This window comes from Pan troglodytes, chromosome 4 (assembly GCF_028858775.2).
Source record: "Pan troglodytes isolate AG18354 chromosome 4, NHGRI_mPanTro3-v2.0_pri, whole genome shotgun sequence".
Classification (NCBI taxonomy): domain Eukaryota; kingdom Metazoa; phylum Chordata; class Mammalia; order Primates; family Hominidae; genus Pan; species Pan troglodytes.
The window spans coordinates 52,263,106-52,288,640 of record NC_072402.2 but is presented as its reverse complement, the minus strand read 5'-3'; the positions used below and the strand labels follow the sequence as shown (position 1 = coordinate 52,288,640).

The following is a 25,535-nucleotide window of genomic DNA, read 5'->3' as shown; positions in this document are numbered from 1 at the left end:
GGTTTCAGTGAACTAAGATTGCACCATTCAACTCCAGCCTGGGCGAGAGTGAGAAAAAGAAAGAGAAAAAAAGAAAGAATAATGGAAAACCTGTTATTTAAGATAGGTTTTGATCAATCACCTGATATGAAGTGGCAAAGGTTTTACTGTCAATGTGTTCTGAGGTAATTTATCTGGTGTGGAATGACTTGGAAGAAAGTATTTCCCTCAAGCATCTGTTTACCAACCACTTTGAGTAAACTTATGTATTTTACTCATCTTCTGGAAACAACATTGTTCTGCCAGACACTTGGTCTGAATGTGTGATTTTGCAATTCAGAGTAATATTTCTTTGTTCTTCTGAGAATGGATATTTATGCATGTTTTCCTCTTAGTCTCTGCTTGAGAGGTACAGGAGATAACTAGATTTTATTAGCATATTTTTAAAAGTCTATTAAAAATGCTTTTAAATTATTTGGTGGTATTCTGATTGAAAATGGAAGGGGTTGCTAGAGGTTTTATCAAGAACAGACACACTATATATTTTAATTTATTGGCAGGTAAGCTAGATTTTCCTATTAGTTTTCATTACATGGCTGTATACATATGAATCACCAGTGACTACTTTTTAAAAATATGTGTACAAATTTTTAAATTATATTTTTTGTAGTAATATTTTATAAAGCATTGATTTGTTATATTTTTAAATTTATCATACTTTAAACAAAACAGATTTAAACAACTTCAAAGGGTTTGGAAATAGCCATTATAAACAATCTTATAACTGAAGTTTTATTTTTACTAATAATTTAAGTTGTGTTGTTCTTATACATATTTAGGTTTTGAAATTTTTATAAAGGTCTAGGCTGGGCGCAGTGGCTCATGCCTGTAATCCCAGCACTTTGGGAGGCCAAGGCAGGTGGATCACCTGAGGTTGGGAGTTCGAGACAAGCCTGACCAACATGGAGAAACCACATCTCTACTAAAAATACACAATTAGCCAGGCGTGGTGGTGCATGCCTGTAATCCCAGCTCCTCGGGAGACTGAGGCAGGAGAATCGCTTGAACCGGAGAGGCAGAGGCTGTGGTGAGCTGAGATCGTGCCATTGCACTCCAGCTTGGGCAACAAGAGCAAGACTGTGTCTAAAAAAAAAAAAAAATTATGTTTTCTGGGATTGCAGGCACGGTGGCATATGCCTGTAATCCCAGCTCCTTGGGAGGCTGAGGCAGGATAATAGCTTGTTGAACTTGGGAGGCAGAGGTTGTGGTGAGTTGAGATCGTCCACTGTACTCCAGCCTGGGTGACAGAGCGAGACTGCGTCTCAAGAAAAAAAACAAAATTATAAAGGTCTTAATGTCTTAAAAGTATGAAGAGAAATTTTTATAGAAACGTCTAAAGGGGAACTGATAAAAATAATGTTCACTTTGGGGGAAGACTTGCCATATGTATGGTCATATACCACAATCCTATGATTAGGGTAGTTAGAAATAGAAACGAAAAAAAAAAAAAACATAGAGTTTGTAATCCTAGGTATGTCAGAAACAGCTGCAACCTTTTAAAAAACTGCTTGGATCTGAAAAGAATTGATTGTTGCTTTTTTGTATTTTTCCTAATGTTCTACTACTATATTTTCTTAATAAAATACATATTTTTGTTAGATTTTTAATATTCTGACTTTTAAATACTTGTAATGAAATTTTATTAGTATTCTTGGCTGACTTATTTTGGCTCTTGTCTCCTCCATTTGCAACCAAATTATACTTTATATGCTAGACAAGGTTTATGCCAGCCTAATTGGTTGCTGGCATTTCTTAGCCTCACAGCTGCTGTGAACTCAGCTGTGAACTAGAAAACATATAATAGGATCCTGTTTTCAGAGACCAAAAGGCAATTGTCAACATGTAAAACTTGTTTTTGACAGCTCAATGAATATGTGAGCTTTTATGACAAATAGCACTAATACCAGATCTTAAGTAACTATCTTAAAGATTAGAAAGTCTTGAAATATGAATTTCATGTATTTATTTTTCTTCACTGAAGCAAAGATGGCTTAAATTTGCATGTATGTTCTGTTCAGTCATTTGTGGCTTTTTTCTTTTTAAAAATCATGTATCTTGATATTTACCAACAGATATTAAAAGTTGAGATGTGAACTGTTTTCCCTTTAATTTCGTCCTAACAAAAAGTTGAGCCTTAAGTGGGGTAAAAATGTTTCTGAAAATGAGCTAAACATGAAATGGCTTTGATTAAAGATTATATTTCAAAATATTTATTATATTTATATTTGATTTAGCAGATTTTATTTATATAAATTTTTGACATCTAAGTTTGGGGTGAACATTATTTTTATGTTAAGTTGGACCATATGAAGTTGTCATTTTTTTAGGTCAAATGGTTGAATGTAGACTAAATGGGAAAAAATGGCAGTGTATCAACACTAACTCCCTAACCAAATTCAGAAATGTAACTAACCACTGTGAATTACCTTTGTATAAGTAAAATATCATCATGTGTGATCAATACAATGAGATTAACAAATCAGATTTATATATAGTAAAATCTTTTCTTCCAGTATAATTGCTTTTTGCCCATTCCCACTGTTCTCTTCAACATTTTCTTAAATGTTTAGGGACTCTCAGCAGTAAGCAAAACAGGCTAAACAAGTATATGAGAGGCTGTAGAAATACATTGAGGACAAGCAAACTGCGTTAGTAAATGGCTCATACTGAATATGATAAAAGCATCATCCTATACCTACATTTTGTATCACTTTGATACTTGGCATGATTTTTTATGTCTACTGTGATTCTAACAGTCTATCGATTATATTTGGAATGTAGCTCCAAACTTTTCTTGCACAATCTTTTATTTAAAATGCGAATTGAGTTTTGTCACATACAAATATAAATCTTTCCTTACATAAATATTTGCCAGAACAATCTTGCATTGTGAGAAAAGCACATTTTAGGAGGTTTTGGTATTAAAAACCAAGAGGTGTTCTATTGGGAAAATAATGATTGGGGAGCTATTCTGCAGGGTTTGCCTGTACTTTCCAAAACTGTTTGTGAGGCTGAGGCGGCAGTCGCTATGGCTGGAATAGGATGCTGGGAGGTGTTGAGGGAGGAACAGTGGCTTGTACTGGGAGGGTGTCAGGAAGGAAGGGAGGAAGATGGCGACATCGGGGGCAGGGCAAATGAGCCTTGTTCGGCCACAGCCTTGGCTTTCAATCTGTGCAAGTTTAGTGAGATCACGCTGCAGAAGCAGTGTCAGGCCGAGGACACAGTGGCCCTCGAGGAAATGATAATGGACATCAGCTCCACCCAGTTACACACCCAAAAACTGCAACTGCCATACACAAGGAGCTCCCGTTATGGTGGTTCTCTGCCAACACCCTACCACACTGACAGCTCTCCCTATAGTCCTGCCTACTTATCTCCTCCCCAAGTGTCCAGCTGGTGAAGGACTATCTCCTGGGACAATTTCCCTGCAGAGAAGGGGTACCTGTTTTGCCCAGCATCTGCATTTAACAGGACAAGCTCTGACTCTGCCCTTCACACAAGTATGATGAACCCCAGTCCCCAGGATACTTATTCAGGCCCCACACCTCCCAGCATCCTGCCCAGCCAACATTTCAGGTTGGTAAAATGGACTCCAAAGTACCTGCTATTGAGGAGAAGTTCTCCTAGGTGACAAGCATTTGCTGAAGCCATGGGATACTTAGAAGCTGTCGTCACCCTCCTCCTGACCCCGGTCCTAATGAAGTCCCTAGAATTAATATCTTTCCATTTCCTGGCCAGTTTGCCAATGTTCCTGTCCTCCCACCTGCCATGAAGACTGGATGTGGCAGGAGGTCCCTACCTGACCTCATCAATTTGTACTTTCTGCCAGCACTGCCCACCCCCCTGGACCCTGAGGAGACAGCCTACTCTAGCCTGAATAGGGGCAACAGTACCTCCAGTTTGACTCACATCATGACTCACCTGGGCATTAGTGAGGGCCTGAGCCTGGACTTGGGCCCAGGTCATGATGCACCAGGACTTTGTTCACCTCTCAGCCACCCATCCCTGCAGTCCTCCCTAAGCAATCCCGATCTCCAGACTTCCCTGAGCAGTCCTCAGCTCCATCTTCAGGGCATCCACAGTCTCCCCTCACTATCTCCCTCTTCCTTGGCCCACCATGCCCTGCCTACTACCTTCCTGGGCTAGCCCTCACTAAGTACCCTGCCCCCCACTTCTCCTCCTCCTCCCCCTCTTCCTCCCCCTTTTCCTCTTCCTTCTCCTACTCCTCCTCTCGTCCTCCACTTTATTCTTCATCTGCCCCTACCTTACTCAACCTCTACTCCTGGGGCCTCCCCACCACCACTGCCTTGTACCCCTCAGCCCCCTAAGTTTGCTCACAGGTCCAGCCGATGCCAGAAGGTCGTAACAGCAGCTACCCAAACAGTTTTTGCCAGTGTCACCCACCCTGTCTTCCATCGTTCAGGGTGTCCCCCTGGAGACCAGTAATCTGCACACCCAGCCACACACCCCAAAGTCTCTACAGCAGCCAGAGCTGCCCTCTCAGGCCTGCTCAGCGCAGCCCTCAGGTGGGTAGCCCCTGAGCAGGCAATTGGATTATGGAATACTACCCACCTCGGCCCACTGGGCTTGGGCAAGTCTTCACTGGCCAATGAGTGACTTCAGCCTGGGGAACTGGAGCAGTTCAGCATGGAGAGCCCATAAATCAGCCTGGTGATGGGTCCCCCTGGCTTTTCTGAAGGGCCTGGATTTTTAGAAGGTGAGGGGCCAGTGGCTGGCCCTCAGGATTCCCACACCCTCAACCACCAGAACTTGACCCACCACTGCTCCTGCTGTGGCTCAAGGCCGAACATCATCCTCATAGGAGACTCCTTCCCAGGTTTCTCTAAGGAGATTGCAGCAACCCTGGCTGGAGTGCCTGGCTTTGAGGTGTCAGTAGCAGGGTTGGAGTTGGTGCTAGGGCTAGAAGATGAGCTGCGCATGGAGCTATTGGGCCTGGAAGGGCTATACATGCTGAGAGACCCAGTGCCCTGCTACCCGATCCTGCTCTGGAGTATTCATCACCATCCCTCTTCTTGGCCCTGTCCCCCATTACTGTCCATTTCCTCCCTTACCCCAGCTAGTAGAGACCCCACTCTGTCCCTCAGATCCTCTTTGTAGCATGAACGAAGGATCCCAAAAATGAGAAAAAGCAAGGAGTTTGTCCAGGTGGCCCTTGAATTCTGTACAGGGGTGGGCCTGGAGGAGCTCAAGGGAGGGTCACAAGCACTTGTAACTTTGAACCAACTGCCTGGAGGTCAGAACCTGTTGGAAAGTTGGGGATGTAAACGGGAACCTGGGAGGCAGGGCTTGTCCGGATTCCTAGAGATGGGCATTGCCAGCTCCTCCTCACCACCTTTTCACCTCTCAATGGAGGACAGCGCCACAGTGGGTATTATTTTTAATTAAATATTTTAATAAAAAATTGAAAAAACTCCTTGCAGGTGTTTTTTGTTTTTTGTTTCACTTTACCCCTAACAGATGACATTTTCTGTACTAATTTATGTTTACAACTAGATTGAAACAAAATGGAAAACTTTTAAATATGTCTCTGGATTTTAAGTTTTAAAAAGCCATAGAGTTTTTGAAACTATAAGTTATCTTTTATATGGTAGTATTGATTTTATATAACAATGTAAACTTAGAATTTTCAAATCTGACCTCATTTTCTATGAATATGACTTATGACTTAAAGATGGATTGAGGCTTCTGGTTCAAAATAGTATAATAAAGTTCATGTATTGGCATCCTTCTGTCCCAAACACATACGAGGAAACCAAAAAGGCATAGCTGAGCTCAAAAACAAGATCATGGATTAGTAATGGAACAGGAATTCTAAGAGATGGATGAGGCTGAAGCAGGCATGGATGTCAAAAGTTTGATTCCTATAGGATGATGCGGGAGAAAGAGACTTTAAAGGAGAATCAGAGTCAGGTCCACTGTTTGAAGACAAGGACTTGTGCGGCTCCTCTTAAAAATGCTGGTTTTTAAATGCTGCTGATTTGCTCCTGGAGCTAGATTTATAAGAAATTTTCCATCAAGGAAGGCAGCCCAGTACAGTTATGGTAGAAATACAGGGGTATTCAGCCACTGTGCACTGGGAAAAGTCATACCAATTATTGTGGCTCTGTCTGTTCTGATTGGTCAGTTATCTCACCTTTAGAAATCATTAACAGGATACCTAGAAAACCCCCATGTCTGGAATTTGAGAAACATTTCTAAATAACTCATGAGACAAAGCATCATGAAAATTAGAAAAATAGGTGGAACTGAACAATAACAAAAAAACTACATGTAAAAACTTGTAAGATGCTGCTAAAACAGTTCTGGGAAAGAAATGTGTAGCTTTAGCGGCTTATAAAGAAAATAGAATAAGGATGGTGAATGACTTAAGCATTCATCTTAAGAATTTAAGGGGAAAAAACAGTAAAATATGCCCAAAGTAAGTTGAAAGAAAGAAGTAATAATAGCAGAAATTAAGTACATAATAACACCTAATAAAAAAGACTCAACAAAGTCAGGTTTATTCTTGGAAAAGACAAATGAACAAATCCCAGGTGAGATTAAGAGAAAAAAGTTTACCAAAATGCTAGGAATGAAAATGTGGACATCATATCAGATGCCAGAGGCATTAAACAGATATGAACTTGATGCCAAAAATGTGGAAACTTTATCTAAAACTCCTAGAAAAATATAATTATGAAAACAACAAAAACTAATACTATAATTATTAAGGAAATTGGATCTTCTTATAATAACGCAAAGCAAGATGGTTTAACAAGTGCCTACCAAATACTCAAGAGTTGAATAATCTAATTTCACACCAACTATTCTAGAGTACGGAAAGGGAAAACTCTGCCATAGAAAATCATTTTATGAGATTAGTATAACCAGCCGGGCACGGTGGCTCATGGCTGCAATCCCAGCACATTGGGAGGCCAAGGTGGGCGGATCACCTGAGGTCAGGAGTTCCAGACCAGCCTGGCCAGCGTGGTGAAACCCCCTCTCTACTAAAAATACAAAAATTAGCAAGGTGTGGTGGCGCGTGCATGTAATCCCAGCTATTCAGGAGGCTGAGGCAGGAGAATCACTTGAACCTGGGAGGCAGAGGTTGCAGTGAGCCGAGATCACACCATCGCACTCCAGCCTGGGCAACAGAACAAGACTGTCTCAAAAAAAAAAAAAAGATTAGTATAACCATGATACCAAAATCTAATAAGATTGTTATGAGAGGCTGGGAGCAGTGGCTCACACCTGTAATCCCAGCACTTTGGGAGGCTGATGCAGGGGAATTGCTTGAGACCAGAAGTTAAAGACCAGCCTGGTCAACATAGCGAAACCCTGTCTCTACAAAAAATTCGCCAGGCATAGTAGTGCATGCCTGTAATCCTTGCTATTCGGCAGGCTGAAGCAGGAGGATCACATGAGGCTGTAGTGAGCCATGATCACACCACCGTACTTCAGCCTGGGCACAGAGAGAGACCCCCGAACTCTTAAAAAAAAAAAAAAAGTAGCTTTGAGAAAGGAAAATTGCTGGCCAGTATCAGTCTTAATTAATGATATAAAAATCCAGAACAAAACAGACAATGCAATTCCAGTCAGAATCCCAATAGGTAGTGTTTTGTGATTATTGGTTTATATGATTTTTGGAACTTCACAAGCTGATTCTAAAGTTTATACAGACATGCAAAAGGCCAAGAAGATCAAAGAGACTCTTAAAGAACAATAAGACAGGAGGGCTTATTCTATATGGCAAGACTTAATAATAAGCAAAGCTATAATACTAAATGTAATTTTAGTTCAGGGATAAAGAAATAAACTCATGCATGTATGCTTGAACTATGACACAGGTAGTATTGCTGATAAGTAGAGGGGAAAGGGAATTTTCAGGAAATGGTCCTGGAAAGGAAATTGTGTTATCATATAAAAATATCAAAATGCCAACGGATTAAGGTCCCAAATATGAAAGGTTTTGTAAAATTTTATTTATTCGAGTCGGAGTCTTGCTGTGTCACCCAGACTCGAGTGCAGAGGCACGATCTTGGCTCACTTCAACCTCTGCCTCCCAGGCTCAAGCAATTCTCCTGTCTCAGCCTCCCAAGTATCTGGGATTACAGACACCCACCACCACACCTGGATAATTTTTTGTATTTTTAGTAGAGTTAGAGTTCCACCATGTTGGCCAGGGTGGTCTCAAACTCCTAATCTCAAGTGATCTGCCCACCTCAGCCTCCCACAGTGCTGGGATTACAGGCCTGAGCCACCACATCTGGCTTATAAAACTTTAAAAGAAAATGTAAGAGACTGTTTTAGGGATCTCAATCTTAGGAAAAATTTCATAGCATACCAAAAAACAACAAAAAAAAAATCCATAATGGAAAAACATACATTTGACTACATTAGAATTAAGAATTTAAATGCATCAAAAGCACCATAAAGAACATGAAAAGATAAGCCACAACTTTGTAGAAAATATTTGCTATACATACAACAAAAGATTAATACCAAGAATATATATAGAATTCCTATAGAGAAATAGCCAAAAGAAAGAGGCCCCAACACTCAAGTCAGTACTCAAAAGGCCTGAATGGCTAACAAGCACAAAAACAGGCAAAACCTCATTAAATCAGAGAAATTAGAACCATAATATGATTCATTAAATCTGACTAATATTGTTTTCATGAATGTGGAGTAATTGCTAGGGGGATTACAAATCATTATAGATACTGTGTGTTAGGCCCATCTTTCATTGCTATAAATACTTGAGACTGGGTAATTTATAAAGAAAAGAGGTTTAATTGGCTTGCAGGTCTGCAGGCTTTGCAGGAAGCATGATGCTGGCATCTGCTCAGCTTCTGGGAAGGTCTCATGAAGGCTAAGGGGGAGCAGGAGCAAGAGAGAGGGAGATGCCACACACTTTTAAACAGCCAGAGAACAGGATGGTGCTAAACCATTCATGAGAAATCCACCCCAGTGATCTAGTCACCTCCACCATCCAATCACCTCCACTGGGCCCCACCTCCAATATAGGGATTACAATTCCATGTGAGATTTAGGCAGGGATGAATATACAAACTATCGCACAGCTACTATAGATAGGAAGCATCATGGCACTGAAGAGAAAAGTTTTATATATGTGGACTCAATTATTCTGTATTTCTTCTCTTATTATGTATCTTAGAGAAATTATTGCACATTTGTACCAGTACACATATGTAAGAATGTCCATAGCATCGTTGTTCCTAATAGCAGAAACATAAAAACAACTTAAATGTCTGATCGTAGAATAGATAAAATGTATATTTGTGCAATGAAATACTATATTGTAGTGAAAATGAGTTATATACATTTTATATATACAACATAAATGAATTGCAAAAAATAGTATTGAGCAAAAAAAAAAAAAAACACAGGTCTTAAAATAGTGTTAATCCATGCATATGCAATTTAAAGAGAAGTAAACTGTTTAGATTTCTGTGTGTGTGTGTTACATTTAAAGGTGATAAAACTATAAAGAAAAGCCAAAATATGATTATCTCAAATGTCTGGGTAGTTACTTTTAGTACTTTTTTTTTTTTTTTTTGAGACGGAATTTTGCTCTTATTGTCCAGGCTGGAGTGCAATGGCGCAATCTTGGCTCACTGCAACCTCTGCCTCCCGGGTTCAAGCAATTCTGCATCAGCCTCCTGAGTAGCTGGGATTACAGGCACGCACCACCATGCCCAGTTAATTTTTTGTGTTTTTAGTAGAGAGGGGGTTTCACCATGTTGGCCAGGCTGGTCTCAAACTCCTGATCTCTGGTGATCCACCCGCCTCAGCCTCCCAAAGTGCTGGGATTGCAGGCGTGAGCCACTGCACCTGGCAGTTGTTATCTTTGGGAGGGGAATGTATGGGGTTTCAAAAGTGTTTTTTAACCTAGCTGGTGGTAGTTACACAGGCATTTGCTCTATTATTATTTTTCTTTAATGTGGAAGTATATGTGATATAATTCACAGTAAAGTAAATGGTGAATCAGAGAGAGTCAAAGGGCAATGAGTTAGTGAAGATGGAGTACAGTTTTCTCAGGTGGATCAGAGAAATGGGATGGTATTGGAAGGCCACATGGAAAGATTGTTGCATTTTCTAGGGAAAGATATTTCTAGTCCTGATTAGTCTTATTAACATCTATGCATGATCCCTATTAACAACTGAGACTTGAGCATCTCATTGTTCTCCCCCTAGTGGCATCATTCTCCCAGTCATCCAGGCTTGAAACCTTCTTGTTATGCCTATATGTTGTCACCATATCATGATTTTTTCCTTTGAAAAATTTTTCATGTATCTTATTATTGTTTCTCTTATTACTTAACACCTTTGTTAACAGGTGTTTACTATTTAACTTTTGAAATAAATCATTGGATGTCTTTGTTAAAGAAAAAAATTAAAATTTAAAAAGAAAAATTATAAATTTGTATTATAATTTAAAAAGAGGTATTTGAGTAGCTCAATGAAAAGCCATATATAAGACAATTAAAAAATATTTAAAGTCATATTGGGCAAAGTTGGTTTTTAAAAAGAAAATAACATTTTTTAGAGACATCTTTTGGTGCAAATAAAAGCCCCATGCTGCATTGGTATTGTAGGTAGTGTAGATGGTTCTAGTTATCTGATTAATTGGCAAAAAGCAAATGCTTAAGACTTTGTCTATTCATTTCTTATTGCTGGAATTTCGTATTCACTTCTTGTTGGATGAGTAAACTGGATTATGGTAGAGATAAGGCAACATAATTCTCAGTCCTGCCCTGCTCAACCTCTAGAGTTTAGTCTTAGATCAGATGCTTTTGACTGCAAACTTGTCATGTAAGGCTTTCTGGATGTGTACACTGGTGGTTGAGGTCATAGAGGTTCCAATATTGAGGAGACTGCTAATACTGGATGTTGTCTCCTTGATTTTTTTTTTTTTGGAGACAGGATCTCACTCTTGCCCAAGCTGGAGTGCCGTGGCACAATCACAGCTCACTGCAGCCTTGACCTCCTAGGCTCAAGCAATCCTCCTACCTCAGCCTCCCAAGTTGCTGGGCCTGTAGGTGGACACCACCACGCCCTGTTGATTTTTAAATTTTTTTTATAGAGTTGAGGTCTCGGTATGTTGCCAACCTAGTCTCAAACCCCTGGGCTCAAGCCATCCTCCTGCTTCTGCCTCCCAAAGTGCTGGGATCACAGGTGTGAGCCACTGTGCCCGGCCTCCTTGATTTGCTTTATCCTCTCATTGCCAATCTCTCTAGCCTGTCTTTGGAGATTAAGGTTTCTGTGAATTTGTGACCTGTAGTCCTGGTACGAATTTTGCTCCACTGGCCCACCTTTTTTTCGCACACCTAGTTATGGTACATTAAGTCACTCCTTGCCTAGAAGGGTGGGAATACCATGGTAGATGCCCAACAATAAGAATGGTTGTGTTGGTCTTGCCTTTTGGAATATCCACATATTTTTCCCCATTCTCATTATTATGGTAATTCTACTGGTAATTGCATGGAGATCCACCTTGGTAACTCATTTCTTTTTTCTTTTTTTTCCAACTAGATTTGATAGCTAGGTGTCTCATTTCTTTAACCTCAACCACAGCCTCTTCATTTCCTGCTGAGGGTTATTCTTCACAGTAGTCTGATTAAAATGCATCTTCCTTAGGCTGAAATATTTCCTTCCTTTCTGCTGATAAAACCATATCAGTGTTTTATTAAACTCTTTTACTTTCTCCAAAACCTTTGTTGCTATAATCTTCTTGTCCCCACTAGTGGGTATTAGTATACTGTGGGGCTGCCACGGGCAGTTGGGGAAAGGATGGCTGCCAGGTCTTAGCCTCACTACTCATGTTGTAGAGATGGTGATTGATGCGGGGCTTGATGCAGCAGTGGTAGGCTCCTCCCAGATTGTGATGGTGACTGGGCTGCTTATGGCTCTCTGGGGTCCACTCTTCATTTCCACTACCAGTTAAACTCATCCTCTTTTTCATATGCTGTGGCAGCCATGCAGGTGCGCTGCTTAGATGTCTCTCTAAGAAAGAATTTCAGTTTCAGGGAGTGCAGTTAGCTGACAACCTCCAGTTGTTAGTACCTTCAGGGCCTTTAGGTTTGGGGTTGAGAACTTGAATTTCCTGGGAAATCCACAGCCAGTGATAGAGCATGGCATGGGTAATAGGACATATGCATTTTGGCTCAGTGCAGGACTCCTCTAATGGGCAGTCTTGCTCTGAAGCACCCTACTGGGTTGACCAAGACTTTGTTAGATCTGCATCAAGGTCTGAGGCTTTCTCTGCTCAGTCCTGCTTCACAGCCACTTCCTTCATAGGTTTCAAATCTGCATCATGGTCTGAAAGTTTTCATTATTTTTTATTTTAATCTTAATTTTTTTTTTTTTTTGAAGTGGAGTCTCGCTCTTGCCCAGGCTGGAGTGCAGTGGAGCGATCTTGGTTCACTGCAACCTCCACCTCCTGGGTTTAAGTGATTCTCCTGCGTCAGCCTCCTGAGTAGCTGGGATTACAGGCACCCACCACCACACCCAGATAATTTTGTATTTTTAGTAGAGACTGTGTTTCACCATGTTGGCCAGGCTGGTCTTGAACCCCTGACCTCAAGTGATCTGCCCGCCTCAGCCTCCCAAAGTGCTGGGATTACAGGCGTGAGCCACCGCACCCAGCCTGGTCTGAAAGTTTTCTGTGCTCAGTCCTCTTTCCTCCCCCTTTTATCTTTAGCAGTAAACCTCTTGTACTCCCAACTCTCTCATCTGCTTCTCAGAGGACTCCAAATGACACATATCACTTCCACTGGTTATTTACCTAATTTGTCTCTGAAATTGAAGTAAGGATTATTTAATTTCCCTTTTTAAACTCCCTTTTGACTCCTCCCAGTATTTTTTTAGGTCATCAATTTCACCCACCCCCAGCACCTGCATCTCCTCTAATGCCCATCTGTATTAGTAAAAGGCACCACTATTTACTCAGTTGCTTTTACATCTTTCACATTTAAGTTTGTGACCCATCTTTTGGGGAAGTGGGGGGAATGGAGGTGGTATTGTGTGAGATAGGAATCAGACAATTAAAAAGGAGTGACTTTAGTAAGGCATGAATGAGGTCACAGGTAATGCGGGTCAGATCATGTAGGGCTTTGTTGTAAGTCATTAATAGGTCATTGAAAGGACTTTAGCTTCTACTCTGTGTGAGATGGGGGAGTCATTGGAAGGTTTTGAGCAAAGGAGTAATATCTGACTCACTTTTTACCAGGAACATTTTGGCTGCTCTGGAGAACAGACAGAGGGCAGATAAGTTGGAAGCAGGAAGACTAGTTGGGAGAGTATCACAGTAATCTAAGTACAAGGCATTGGTAGCTTGCACCAAGATGATAGCAGTGAAGTTGTTAAGAATTGACTCATTATCTGGGGGCAAGACTCAAGCAATGTCATTTTATTTTGTGAAAGCTCCCTAGGAGTTTCTGGTACACGTGAGGGTTGAGAATTTGTGTTACCGTTTATACATTTTTATAGGAATGCCTGGACTTAAGATATATAGACATCTTCATCAGCTTAATTGAAGTGAGTAGAGAAGCATAGTGATTAATAGCAAGTACTTTTACATCTGACCAAGGTTTAGACCCATGCTACTTATTCACTGTGTAACTTTGAGCTTTATTTTTCTCATCTTTAAATGCAGTTACCGGCTGGGCGCGGTGGCTCACGCCTGTAATCCCAGCACTTTGGGAGGCCGAGGCGGGCGGATCATGAAGTCAAGAGATGGAGACCATCCTGGCCAACATGGTGAAACCCTGTCTCTACTAAAAATACAAAAAATTAGCTGGGCGTGGTGGTGCGCACCTGTAGTCTAGCTACTCAGGAGGCTGAGGCAGGAAAATCGCTTGAACCTGGGAGGTGGAGGTTGCAGTGAGCCGAGCGAGATCGCACCACTGCACTCCAACCTGGTGACAGAGCGCGACTCCATCTCAAAAAAAAAAAAAATGCAGATACCTACTTTGTAGGTATATTTGTTATGATTAAATGAACCAATGTGAATTAAATGAGCTAGTATCTGACATATTCATACTTAAAAAGTAGTAGCTTAAAGAAATCTGACACATGAGATGATAAAAGTGTTAGGATTGATAATGCTCAGTGTTGTTGAGGGTGTGGAGGAATAGGTCCCACTGTTGGTGAGAATGTATACAAAGGGCGGTTCAGGAATATCTATCAAAATTTCAATTTTCTTGACCCACTAATTCTCCTAGAAATTTTATTTGTGGAAGCATTCACACCTATGTTCAGATATTCAGTGCAGCATCTTTTAATGGCAAACAGTTGGAAATAATACTCCTAATAAAGGAATAAATTGTGATATATTCATTTATGGAATGCTTTGTGGTTATGAAAAATAATAGGTAGGTCTATACATATTGTCATGGAAAGATCACTAGTATGTACTTTAGTGTTTTTTTTTTTTTAAAAAGCAACACCAGTATATCATTTGAGAGTACTTAACATCCTCACTATTTGAAATCTATAAGATTATGTTCATTTATTACTTATATGGATTTTTATATGAGCTCATATAAAAGGTAGGCCACAAGGCCGGGCGTGGTGGCTCACGCCTGTAGTCCCAGCACTTATGGAGGCCAAGGTGGGCAGATCGCCTGAGGCCAGGAGTTTGAGATCAGCCTGGCCAACATGGAGAAACCCTGTCCTCTACTAAAAATACAAAATTTAGCCAGGTCCAGGCGTGGCTCATGCCTGTAATCCCAGCACTTTGGGAGGCCGAGGAGGGCAGACCACTTGAGGTCAGGAGTTCGAGACTAGCCTGGCCAACATGGTGAAACCCCGTCTCTACTAAAAATACAAAAATTAGCCCAGTGTGGTGGCACGTGCCTGTAATCCCAGCTACTTGGGAGGCTGAGGCAGGAGAATTGCTTGAACCCCAGACACGGAGGTTGTGGTGAGCTGAGATTGCTCCACTGCACTCCAGCATGGGTGACAGAGCAAGACTCTGTCTCAAAAAAAAAAGAGCCGGGCATGGTGGTGCATGCCTGTAATCCCAGCTGCTACTTGGGAGGCTGAGGCATGAGAATCGCTTGAGACTCTGTCTCAAAAAAAACAAAAAGAAAAGAAAAGAAAAAATAAAAGGTAGGTCGGGCACAGTGGCTCACACCTGTAATCCCAACACTTCAGCAGGCCAAGGCAGGTGGATTCCCTGAGCCCAGGAGTTTGAGACCAGCCTTGGCAACATAGTGAGACTCTGTCTCTGTTGAAAATAAAATAAAATAAAAGGCAGTGATAGTAATTTCATAAACAATAATACTTATCAAATTATTATAGTGCCCATGTTTTAACAGTATTGAATGCCTCATTATAATAACATTGTTTTCTGTACTATATATCTGTTTTTAGACATTTAAGGAGCTATAAATTATCTTAAGATAAATTATAGATACCCCTAAGGATTTCTATTAGGAAATATTGAAGATGCAGTATATTGCATAGTTTCTGTCTCTACTTGACTAACAACCAGATGGATCAGTAAGATGAAAACAGATGAAATAAATTTTTTAAAAAGTATTTTATATATGTATATATTCTGTTGGTGTGCTTCTAGGAATTTGTCCTAGGCAAATAATCCAACAAGTACATAATGACAAATATACAATAGTATTCATTGCAGTGTTTATAATAATAATAATAAATGGCACATAACCTAAGTGACCATCAATAGGTATTAAATAATTTATGATAAACATAATGAAATATTATGTAATAATTAAAAATAATTATTTAGCTCTGTAGTTATTATCAGATAAAACCTACAGTCTACTAAGAAGGGAAAATAAGTTTACTACATTATATATAATATCTTCTCTCTACAGATTGTAGGACTGAAGTAGTTAGGGAAAGTAAGGAATAGAATAGACTTGGATAGACAACATATAGAAGAGGACATTTTAAATGAGCATTTCCCAACCTTTTTGGAATCACATTTCTTAATTTTAAAATTTTATCAATTTGCATCGTATATGGTAAAAAGTGGTTTTTAAGTAAAAAGTATTTTATATCAGTATAATACTTAAAACTGCTTTCTGAACCAGGCACAGTAGCTCATGCCTGTAATCCCATCACTTTGGGAGCCCGAGGTGGGTGGATCACTTGAGGCCAGGATTTCGATACCAGCCTGCGCGATATGGTGAAACCCCATCCCTACTAAAAATACTAAAATTAGCTGGGCGTGGTGATGCATGGCTGTAATCTCAGCTACTTAGGAGGCTGAGGCACAAGAATCACTTGAACCCAGGAGGCAGAGGTTGCAGTGAGCCAAGATCGCATCACTGCTCTATAGCTTGGGTAACAGAGCGAGACTGTCTCAGGAAAAAAAATTTTGCTTTATACATTTTTGTTCTTTGTTCTACAGAATCATTTTTGGCTCATAGTAAGGACACTTTCTAATGATTAGAACTGTTTAACAGTTTAAGATTTCAGGCATTGTATGTCACTGTGTGACCATTTATCATATATGCTGAAAATAAACTTTAGGTCTTACCTGATTTACTGATTTACTGGACTTGACAAGTAGCAAATTGATTTATGGCCCCGTGGACAAAGTTCATTCCCTGTTCCTGAGGGTCTGTGGAAATCTCTTGTAAGGAAAAGTAGTGTCATTTTTTTTTAAATTTCCAAGTTATAAAATTGTATTTCACAGTGTTTAGGAATGCCATAATTTGTGGCATTTTTAAGGTGTATACTTTATTCCCACATAGGCCGAATACATCAAGCAATGGTAACATCTTTAAATGAAGATAATGAAAGTGTAACTGTTGAATGGATAGAAAATGGAGATACAAAAGGCAAAGAGGTAAGATCACTGAGTTTAATTTTATTCCTAGTCCTGCAATCAAGATTCTGAATGTAAAACAAAACAGAAAAGTACATAATGTTATTTTATTTAGTGCATATATTTTTATTATTCCTTGAAAACTTTCAAATGATTAAAAATTTTCACTTAAAGGTAGATTCCTCCTGTATCTCTTATGTGATTGCACATATCAGTCTTAATTATTTGATAAAATATACTATTCTTTAAGTCTAGCTCACACAGTTTGAAAATGTGCTATTATATTTAATTATGTGGTTCTATTGGTCACTGTGTTGTTAGCAATTCATAGAGTCAAGACTATAAAATGATATTTTAAGAGAGATTCTTTAAATTTGTGGATTATAATTCTAAATCTCATTTGTAAGGCTAAGGCACTGTATTCTTTTTTTTTTGTTTTTGAGACAGGGTCTCACTTTGTCACCCAGGCTGGAGTGCAGTGTCATGATCATGGCTTACTGCAGCCTTGACCTCCTGGGCTCAAGTGACCCTCCCACCTGTCTCCAGAGTAGCTGGGACTACAGGTGTGCACCACCACACCTGGCTAATTTTTGTATTTTTTGTAGAGATGGGGTTTCACCATGTTGCCCAGGCTGGTCTCAGACTCCTGGGCTCAAATGATCCGCCCACCTTGACCTCCCAAAGTGCTAAGATTACAGGCATGAGCCACTGCACCCAGCCGAGTTACTGTATTCATTAGGCTAAAGTAATTTAAGAGTTATTTACTTCATCAATTTACTTGAAAAATAAAAGGTTAATTTTCAAAATATACTCTCAAAAGACTATGTGTATGTGTTGTGAACAGATTGACCTGGAGAGCATCTTTTCACTTAACCCTGACCTTGTTCCTGATGAAGAAATTGAACCCAGTCCAGAAACACCTCCACCTCCAGCATCCTCAGCCAAAGTAAACAAAATTGTAAAGGTTAGTGATGAAAATTCAGAGTGCAGGACACTGGGAGAGAGCGGGAGTTGTAGATGTGTGTGTGTTCTAGTTTGAAATTGGTAGGCTTTGAAGAGTTTAAGAATTGATTAATTTGCTTTTTCTGCCATCATATTCATATATATACATACATATTTTCAAGGATTGAGGTTGTCTAATTCACAATTATGACCATCGTTGGATAAGGTCTTAGAAATTTCTCACCTAATTAGTATTTTTCCTGAGACTAAGTTTCTCAGGAGATACAGATCAAAACCATTTGCTTGGTGTTTGTTGAATGAAGACATATGACTTTGACAAAGGCATAATAGCTGTTTCTTAGGAATAATAACTACCAACTCTGATAGTCTTTTGAAATTATAATTCTGCTATTTGTTTCTTAAAGAAAGATGGGAAATGATAGTGTAGTTCACTTCTATATTGACTGTCATGATATACCTTAAAACTGTGCTAAATCCTCCCTAGCAGTTTTATCTTTATAAAAATTAAAAGCACATTATTCTTCTGGCTTTTAAAGATAATTCTCCTTCCTTTCTCTCAAGACCTTTCAGTATTAAATTTTTGTTTCAAAATACAACTCTTTTTAAAACAGGTAGTATTGCAAAGTTGTTGAATCTGCGGTTCTTTGTGTTCATTTCAACAAGCATTTGTGGTTTTGTTGTTGTTGTTGTTTTGCTTTTTTACATTGTGCCAAATACTATGCTGGACAAAATACAAAGATGAATGATGACATGGCTTTCAGCCTGTAGGAACTTGATATCTTTCAGGGAGGACATAGATAAGCATTTAAATATAGTATAATAGAAGCAACAAAACTTTGTTTCGTAAACTATGCAGTTGAACATGAGGCATATTTTCAACTCATGAGTTTAATCATATTGAGAGTCACCACTTAGAGGTTATTAGTTACCACTTATAAATGGATTATTTTTTATATTCATCTTCAAAATGAGGGATCTTCATTGGAGGATTTTTGTAGTTTATTCTTCCTGGTATATCATTAGCAACCTTTACTGTACATTAGAATTACCTGGAATAGATTAAATCAGTATATTTTAAAAATAAATATTTATTTTAAAAATAAGTATTTATTTTAATTATAAATAAATATTTATTTTAAAAATAAGTATTTATTTTAATTATAAATAAGTATCTTAATTATAAATAAGTATTTTTAAAAGTATTAAAATAAATCAGTATTTTAAAAAATACTGATTTATGGGCCCCATTCCCAGAGATTCAGTTTTATTTTACCTAAAGGGAGACCCTGGCATCAGTTTCCTTTTAATAGTACTCATCCGATTTGAATGTGCATCCAAGGTTAAGACAACTACATTATTTGATATCTTTTTTTGAGGTGAATAAAAGGAAGTCTTCATGAATGAATTAGAGGACCAAAAGTTTGCTGCCTTAATCTGTACAGTGTTCAAGTCTTAGAAACTCTTATGAAACCTTTTTAGGATAACTGACAATGTACATTTTATAGTATTCTGATATTTCAGTTTAACAAGGGGTTCTAAGCTGTCTAGAACTAATATTTTATAAATTACCCCCTATTATTCAGAAATGACATTTATTACATGGTTTTAGCAGCATAGTATGATGATTAAAACACATATTATTGTGAAGCTACTTAACCTCTGTTTCAGTTTCCTCATCGATGAGATGGGAATAGCAGTAGTAATGACCTCATAGGTTGTTGTGAAGAAAGTCCTTAGATCAGTGCCTGGCTCATATTAATTCCTGAATATTTTTGGAGGGTAGGGGAAAATATATAAAGGAACTTGAATATTGATAGCATTAATAGTAATTCATTAAGATTATAGTTTTTCTTCATTTTGTTTTATATTCTTACATGTCTGCCTACTTTTGTTTAATTGAAAGAAGCTCAGATCATGATACATATGAGGGAGTAAAGATAGAAAACATAATGAACATTTTTTCCTTTCATAGAATCGACGGACTGTAGCTTCTATTAAGAATGACCCTCCTCCAAGAGATAATAGAGGTAAAGTAAAAATTTATCTCTTAATTTTGGCTATTGACTTCTTAGTATGTTCCTGACAAGGTAAATCAAAAGTAAACATTACCCTTGATGTTGGTATTTATTTAAATTCTACCTGGCTAATTTTAAGAGGTGCTTTTTTGTTTTGTTTTGTTTTTTGGTTTTTGGTTTTTTTTTGAGACAGGGTCTTGCTCTATCACCCAGTCTAGAGTACATTGGCATGAACACAGCTCACTACAGCCTTGACCTCCCAGGGTCAAATGATCCTTCTGCCTCAGCCTCACATGTAGCTGGGACCACAGGCATGAGCCACCATGCCCAGCTAATTTTTTGATTTTTTAGTAGAGAGTCTTTCCATGTTGCCTGGGCTGGTCTTGAACTCCTGGGTTCAAGTGATCCTCCTGGCTTGGCCTCCCAAAGTGTTGGGATTACAGGCATGAGCCACTGTGCCCAGCCTAGTGTCTTCTTGATTTCCTAATACAATATGCCAGTAATACTGAAAAATGATTTTGTCCAGGTGCGGTGACTCAGGCCTGTAATCTCCACACTTTGGGAGGCTGAGGCGGGTGGATCACCTGAGGTCAGTAGTTCAAGACCCCCCTGGTCAACATGGTGAAACCCCGTCTCTACTAAAAATACAAAAAATTAGCCAGGCATGGTGGCGGTGCCTGTAATCCCAGCTACTTGGGAGGCTGAGGCAGGAGAATTGCTTGAACCTGGGAGGCAGAGGTTGCAGTAAGCCAAGATCGCACGACTGCACTCCAGCCTGGGCGACAGAGCGAGACTCCATCTCCAAAAAAAAAAAAAGATTTTAAAAATGTATGGGATGATGGCTGGGAACGGTGGCTCACCCCTGAAATCCCAGCACTTTGAGAGGCCGAGGCAGGCAGATAACCTGAGGTCAGAAGCTCAAGACCAGCCTGGCCAACATGATGAAACTCCATCTCTACTAAAAATACAAAAACTAGCCAAGTGCAGTGACACATACCTGTAGTCTCAGCTACTTGGGAGGCTGAGGCAGGAGGATCGCTTGAACCCAGGAGGTGGAGGTTCAGTGAGCCGAGATTGTGCCACTGCATTCCAGCCTGGGCAATAGAGTGAGACCCTGTCTCAATAAATAAATAAATAAATAATATAATAAAATAAAATGGATGGGATGAATATGAAATTATGAAATGCAATTTTTAATTCATCTTATTTACTAAATAATTTTGCAAATTCGAGAAGAATATTATGAGAAAGAAAGGAATGGGGAAAGAGTCAATTAGTTGGCTGATTTCACTAGCTAAAGAAGTTGAACAGACATAAAAATTGTGTAGTTAACTGAAGTCTCCCATATATTTTCAGCCAGGACATGAAAAGCATAATGAATTTATTTTCTACTGTTAAGTAGTTCAGAATTGTCTTTTCTGGCAGTATTATTTCTCTGTGTGTGGATGGTAGAACAGGATGGACAGAAGTATTAAATGAGAGATTGGAAGTGGAGGGACAGTCCTTCAGTTTAAACACTATCTTTTGAGTCTTATGTAAATTTATATTTCTTTTAAAATTTGATATTTATATTTAATTTTATATTTTTTTCCACTTGTATAATATCCACATTGGGAAATTCTCTGCTGAAGATTTGCATATTTGAGGAGCAAAGAGTGGGATTTGGAATATAGGGAGGGTTGAAGCTAAGTTTTTATTCTCTGTATATATTTGATTAGTGTACATTTTTAAAAATGAGAAGGCATGTAAAATTTATATTTTGCCGGGTGTGGTGGCTCACGCCTTTAATCCCAGCACACTGGGAGGCCGAGGTGGGTGGATCACCTGAGGTGAAGAGTTTGAGGCCAGCCTGACCAATATGGTGAAACCTCGTCTCTACTAAAATTACAAAAATGAGCCAGGTGTAGTGGCGTGCGCCTGTAGTCTCAGCTATTCGGGAGGCTGAGGCAGGAGATCACTTGAACCTGGGAGGCGGAGGTCACAGTGAGCCGAGATTGCACCACTGCACTCCAACCTGGGCAACAGAGCGAGACTTCATCTCAAAAAAAAAAAAAAAAAAATTATATTTTACACACATATTTTAGGAGGATTTCTTTGCAGTTTAAAGTTTTAAGACTTGGAGCGGTTTATATATACATATATATTTTGTTTTCACATATATATTTTAAAGGATTATTAAAAAACAAACTTGGTTTTGGCTTTTATGTAAATTATTTAGATTGAATTTTGTAGCTAAAATTACATTGGTGAAAGCTAAGTCTGCACGTATTACTTTGAAAGCCTCTTTTAGCTTATGTCAGTTTATTGAACAGAATTATTATAAACTATATTATATTTTACATACATAAAGAGAAAACCTGGCAACTTACTAATGTAACTTTTAAGTATCAGGTTTTGGGGGCTATCTCTTCCTTTTACTAAGGTTAGCTTTTACTAATTTTCTATCCTGAATTTAAATTTTTTTTTTTTTACTTACAGTGGTTGGTTCAGCACGTGCACGGCCCAGTCAGTTTCCTGAACAGTCTTCCTCTGCACAACAGAATGGTAGTGTTTCAGATATATCTCCAGTTCAAGCTGCAAAAAAGGAATTTGGACCCCCTTGTATGTAAATTATGTATCAAGGATTTAGTCATTTTAGGCATACATGCATTCTCTCTTGGTCATCCTTTTAAGTCCTCAAAGAGTAAACACTCTAAATACAAGCTTGATTGCAGATTTCATTTTACCACTGTGGAAAATTTAACTTCTTTTTAGTAGTCTGTTAATTGGGTTTTTTAAAGTATATTTTGGAGCAAAAATTTTTTTGTGAAATTATAGCAATGTTTCAGTTTGAGTTTAAAATTCTGGGCAGATGATAATTTGTCAGATGTTACAGAAGAATGTGTTGTGCTCCTTGATTCTTTGAATTAAAAAGTCTGTGTTTCTAAACCAAGAGATGACATGTATCAATATGTTTGAGTCATTTTTCTGGACTCTCATCTGTACATTGTCCTATTTTAGTTTTGGTAAAGCAGCTCATTAAGTAAAGCTCACGTAGTTGTTATAGGCATGCTTTGTCACTGTGTACCTTTTATGTGTGTGTGGTGAAGTTATACATAAAAAAAGTTTAATATTAGTACTCTAAAAAAGAAAACTATACTTCTACAGCTCATCTTTTCTTTTCAGCACGTAGAAAATCTAATTGTGTGAAAGAAGTAGAAAAACTGCAAGAAAAACGAGAGAAAAGGAGATTGCAACAGCAAGAACTTAGAGAAAAAAGAGCCCAGGTTCGTAACATAAACATATATTTTGTTTATGTACCAACCAGAGATTAGATTATATCAGTGAAGGTGATTGATGTGAACAAAATAATTAAGGCATTTTTTTTTAAGAATTTTAAGAATTCCTTAAATTGATATTGAGGAATAATATAAACTCTTGTGCAAATAAGTTACCGTAACACATTTTTACTGCATTGTTCTTTTCATGTTTTATTGGTATGTGTTAACGCTAAAATTTGTTCCATTAAGAAAAAGCCATTGTGTTACAGAATTCTAATGTGTATGGTATAACATTTAAGAATTTTTATTTTAAAAAGACCTAAAAATACATTGGGAAAAATATCCAGTTAAAGTGCATGATTAAACTATAAATTTTATTATTGTTTTTCTATGGTTAGTAAGTTCACATGTCTTAGTGAAAGGGGGGAAATTCCTTGGATTTTCATTTATGCCACATATGAAGAGTGGATCTCTATTGTGTCCCCCTCAGGGTCCCTTCAGATGGTAGCAAGACTGTTTAATAGCAGTGGCAAAATTGCATAGAAAACTGGTCTTTTACTCTTCTACAGGTCTTTACATATTAGACATTTTGTTATTATACATAACTGCACCATTGTGCTTGTATGGCATCTATTACATTTTCAGAACTACTTTTCTCTAATAAAACATCAAGATTATTTATTTAATAGTATGTTCAAATGCCCTTAATCATGTTAAACTACCAGTTCAGATGTTGTGTTGTGGAATTGTGGACCTAGTATTATATCCAACCTGAATGAATCAGCTTTTATCTGAAAGTGACCTGAGAATGACCAGTTGGGTTTTGAAATGAATAATAAAACATATTATCTACTAATGCTTAGCATAGATGCCACCTGGTGTTTCCTGTGGGTACTTCATAATACTTACACATCTCTCTGTGATCTCTTAATTCTCACTTCACAGTCTGCTTCTCAGTTGACATAGGTGGTATTATTTCCTAGAAGAAGGTTAATTGAAAGTAAGTTTCAGTAACAGTTTGTAATTTAGTTGCATTCAAAACAAATCTGAATATGATGTATAAAAAAATGTGACTTCTTAGAATGATTAATAATTTATTGTTCAAGGCTAGGAAAGACTGTTGACTATTGCTATTTGTATCTTAATCTGAATTTCTGTTTTGAAGCCAAATAAATTGTAGTTGGCATTCAAAAATTTGAATTTTAAAGTTTTTTTTAAATGATCTTGGCTTCTGATTCCTTTAAGTTCTATGTTCTGTTGATTTGGGGCAGTTTTGTCATTACTTAGTATTTTTTAGAAGGTCAGCAAAAATAGAAAATGAAGACAAATGAATCTGTATTTATACTTTGCTGAAACACTGGATTAAATTAGAAGATGAATCTGATTAAATGAATTTTCCTAGAATTTCAGCTTTTCTAGAGTTATTTGCCAGTGGTTAACATGAGCATTATTTCTCTGTTGCTGCATTTTATAGGATAATTAAGGTATATGTATAACAGATGGATTTTTGAAATAGGTGAAGGGTAACTTCAATGAAGAGTCCTTAATTTGGAGTTAACAGAATGCATACCGACTAAGAGAATTGTGTTTGTAAAACACAATTTTACAAACACAAAGTGGTTCAGAGCTTATTATGAAACTATATAATATCATCAGTTTGAGTTTAGGCTTGGTTATGACAAATGGCACAATTTAATTTTAATTTTCAAACCAAATGTAAATGCAACAAATACATTATTATATTTATAATGGTGAATTCTCTCTGTCTTCTAATAGGACGTTGATGCTACAAACCCAAATTATGAAATTATGTGTATGATCAGAGACTTTAGAGGAAGTTTGGATTATAGACCATTAACAACAGCAGATCCTGTAAGATTCTTTGTAAACCATTATTCTGGAACTTTTTATGCTTCAAATAAAAACATGTGTTTGACACTTGCTAAATTCATATTGTGTTCAGCTATGTAGTTTTTCCTTTCCTTGTGGGTGCTCATTCCCCATATTTTAAGAAGAAAATCAAGAAATTATCCACATTAACGCTTATTTTCCATAATTTGGTATATGAGATATGCTCCCTATAGAGATGTCCTTCTCGAAGCAAAACCTCCCTGTGTTTGGAAGGGCAAAGCAACACTTAAAGGAGTGATAGCAGAAGACTCACTTTCCTTTCTGACTGTGAGTTATACTTTGATCTCAGTTCCAAGCTTATCTTTGTCTTGGGCTGTAGATCCCACCATCATTTCTAATTTACTATTGGTAATTTGTTAGTTTTAAATGTTACTCTGGCTTTTAACAATAAGTGATGGTTGTTGAGGGCTGCAGTGGACCAGAAATCTAGAACTGGAAAAAATCCTCTGCTGTTATTACTCAACTCCTTTGCTGTTGATGAATGAGAATTCATTGGACAGGGAGTGCCTTTTTTTT

The 25,535-nt window shown here is 38.2% G+C and overlaps 1 protein-coding gene and 1 pseudogene across 8 annotated transcripts in view; both read left to right on the top strand.

The window, feature by feature from the left end:
• KIF2A (kinesin family member 2A) overlaps positions 1-25,535 on the top strand; it is an 81,137-nt gene that overhangs the window by 24,176 nt on the left and 31,426 nt on the right. For 5 of the 8 annotated variants that reach the window (XM_016953266.4, XM_016953261.4, XM_054684349.2 and 2 more), the window contains exons 2-7: positions 16,797-16,891; positions 17,715-17,834; positions 19,806-19,860; positions 22,327-22,449; positions 23,014-23,114; positions 24,885-24,980. In XM_016953266.4, the coding sequence (XP_016808755.1) occupies positions 16,797-16,891; positions 17,715-17,834; positions 19,806-19,860; positions 22,327-22,449; positions 23,014-23,114; positions 24,885-24,980 (590 nt within the window). The remainder of the gene's footprint in view (positions 1-16,796; positions 16,892-17,714; positions 17,835-19,805; positions 19,861-22,326; positions 22,450-23,013; positions 23,115-24,884; positions 24,981-25,535) is intronic. The other 3 variants (XM_016953267.4, XM_016953262.3, XM_063811218.1) reach the window with 1 other exon arrangement.
• On the top strand, positions 3,150-5,216 carry LOC104006426 (CREB-regulated transcription coactivator 2-like; annotated as a pseudogene).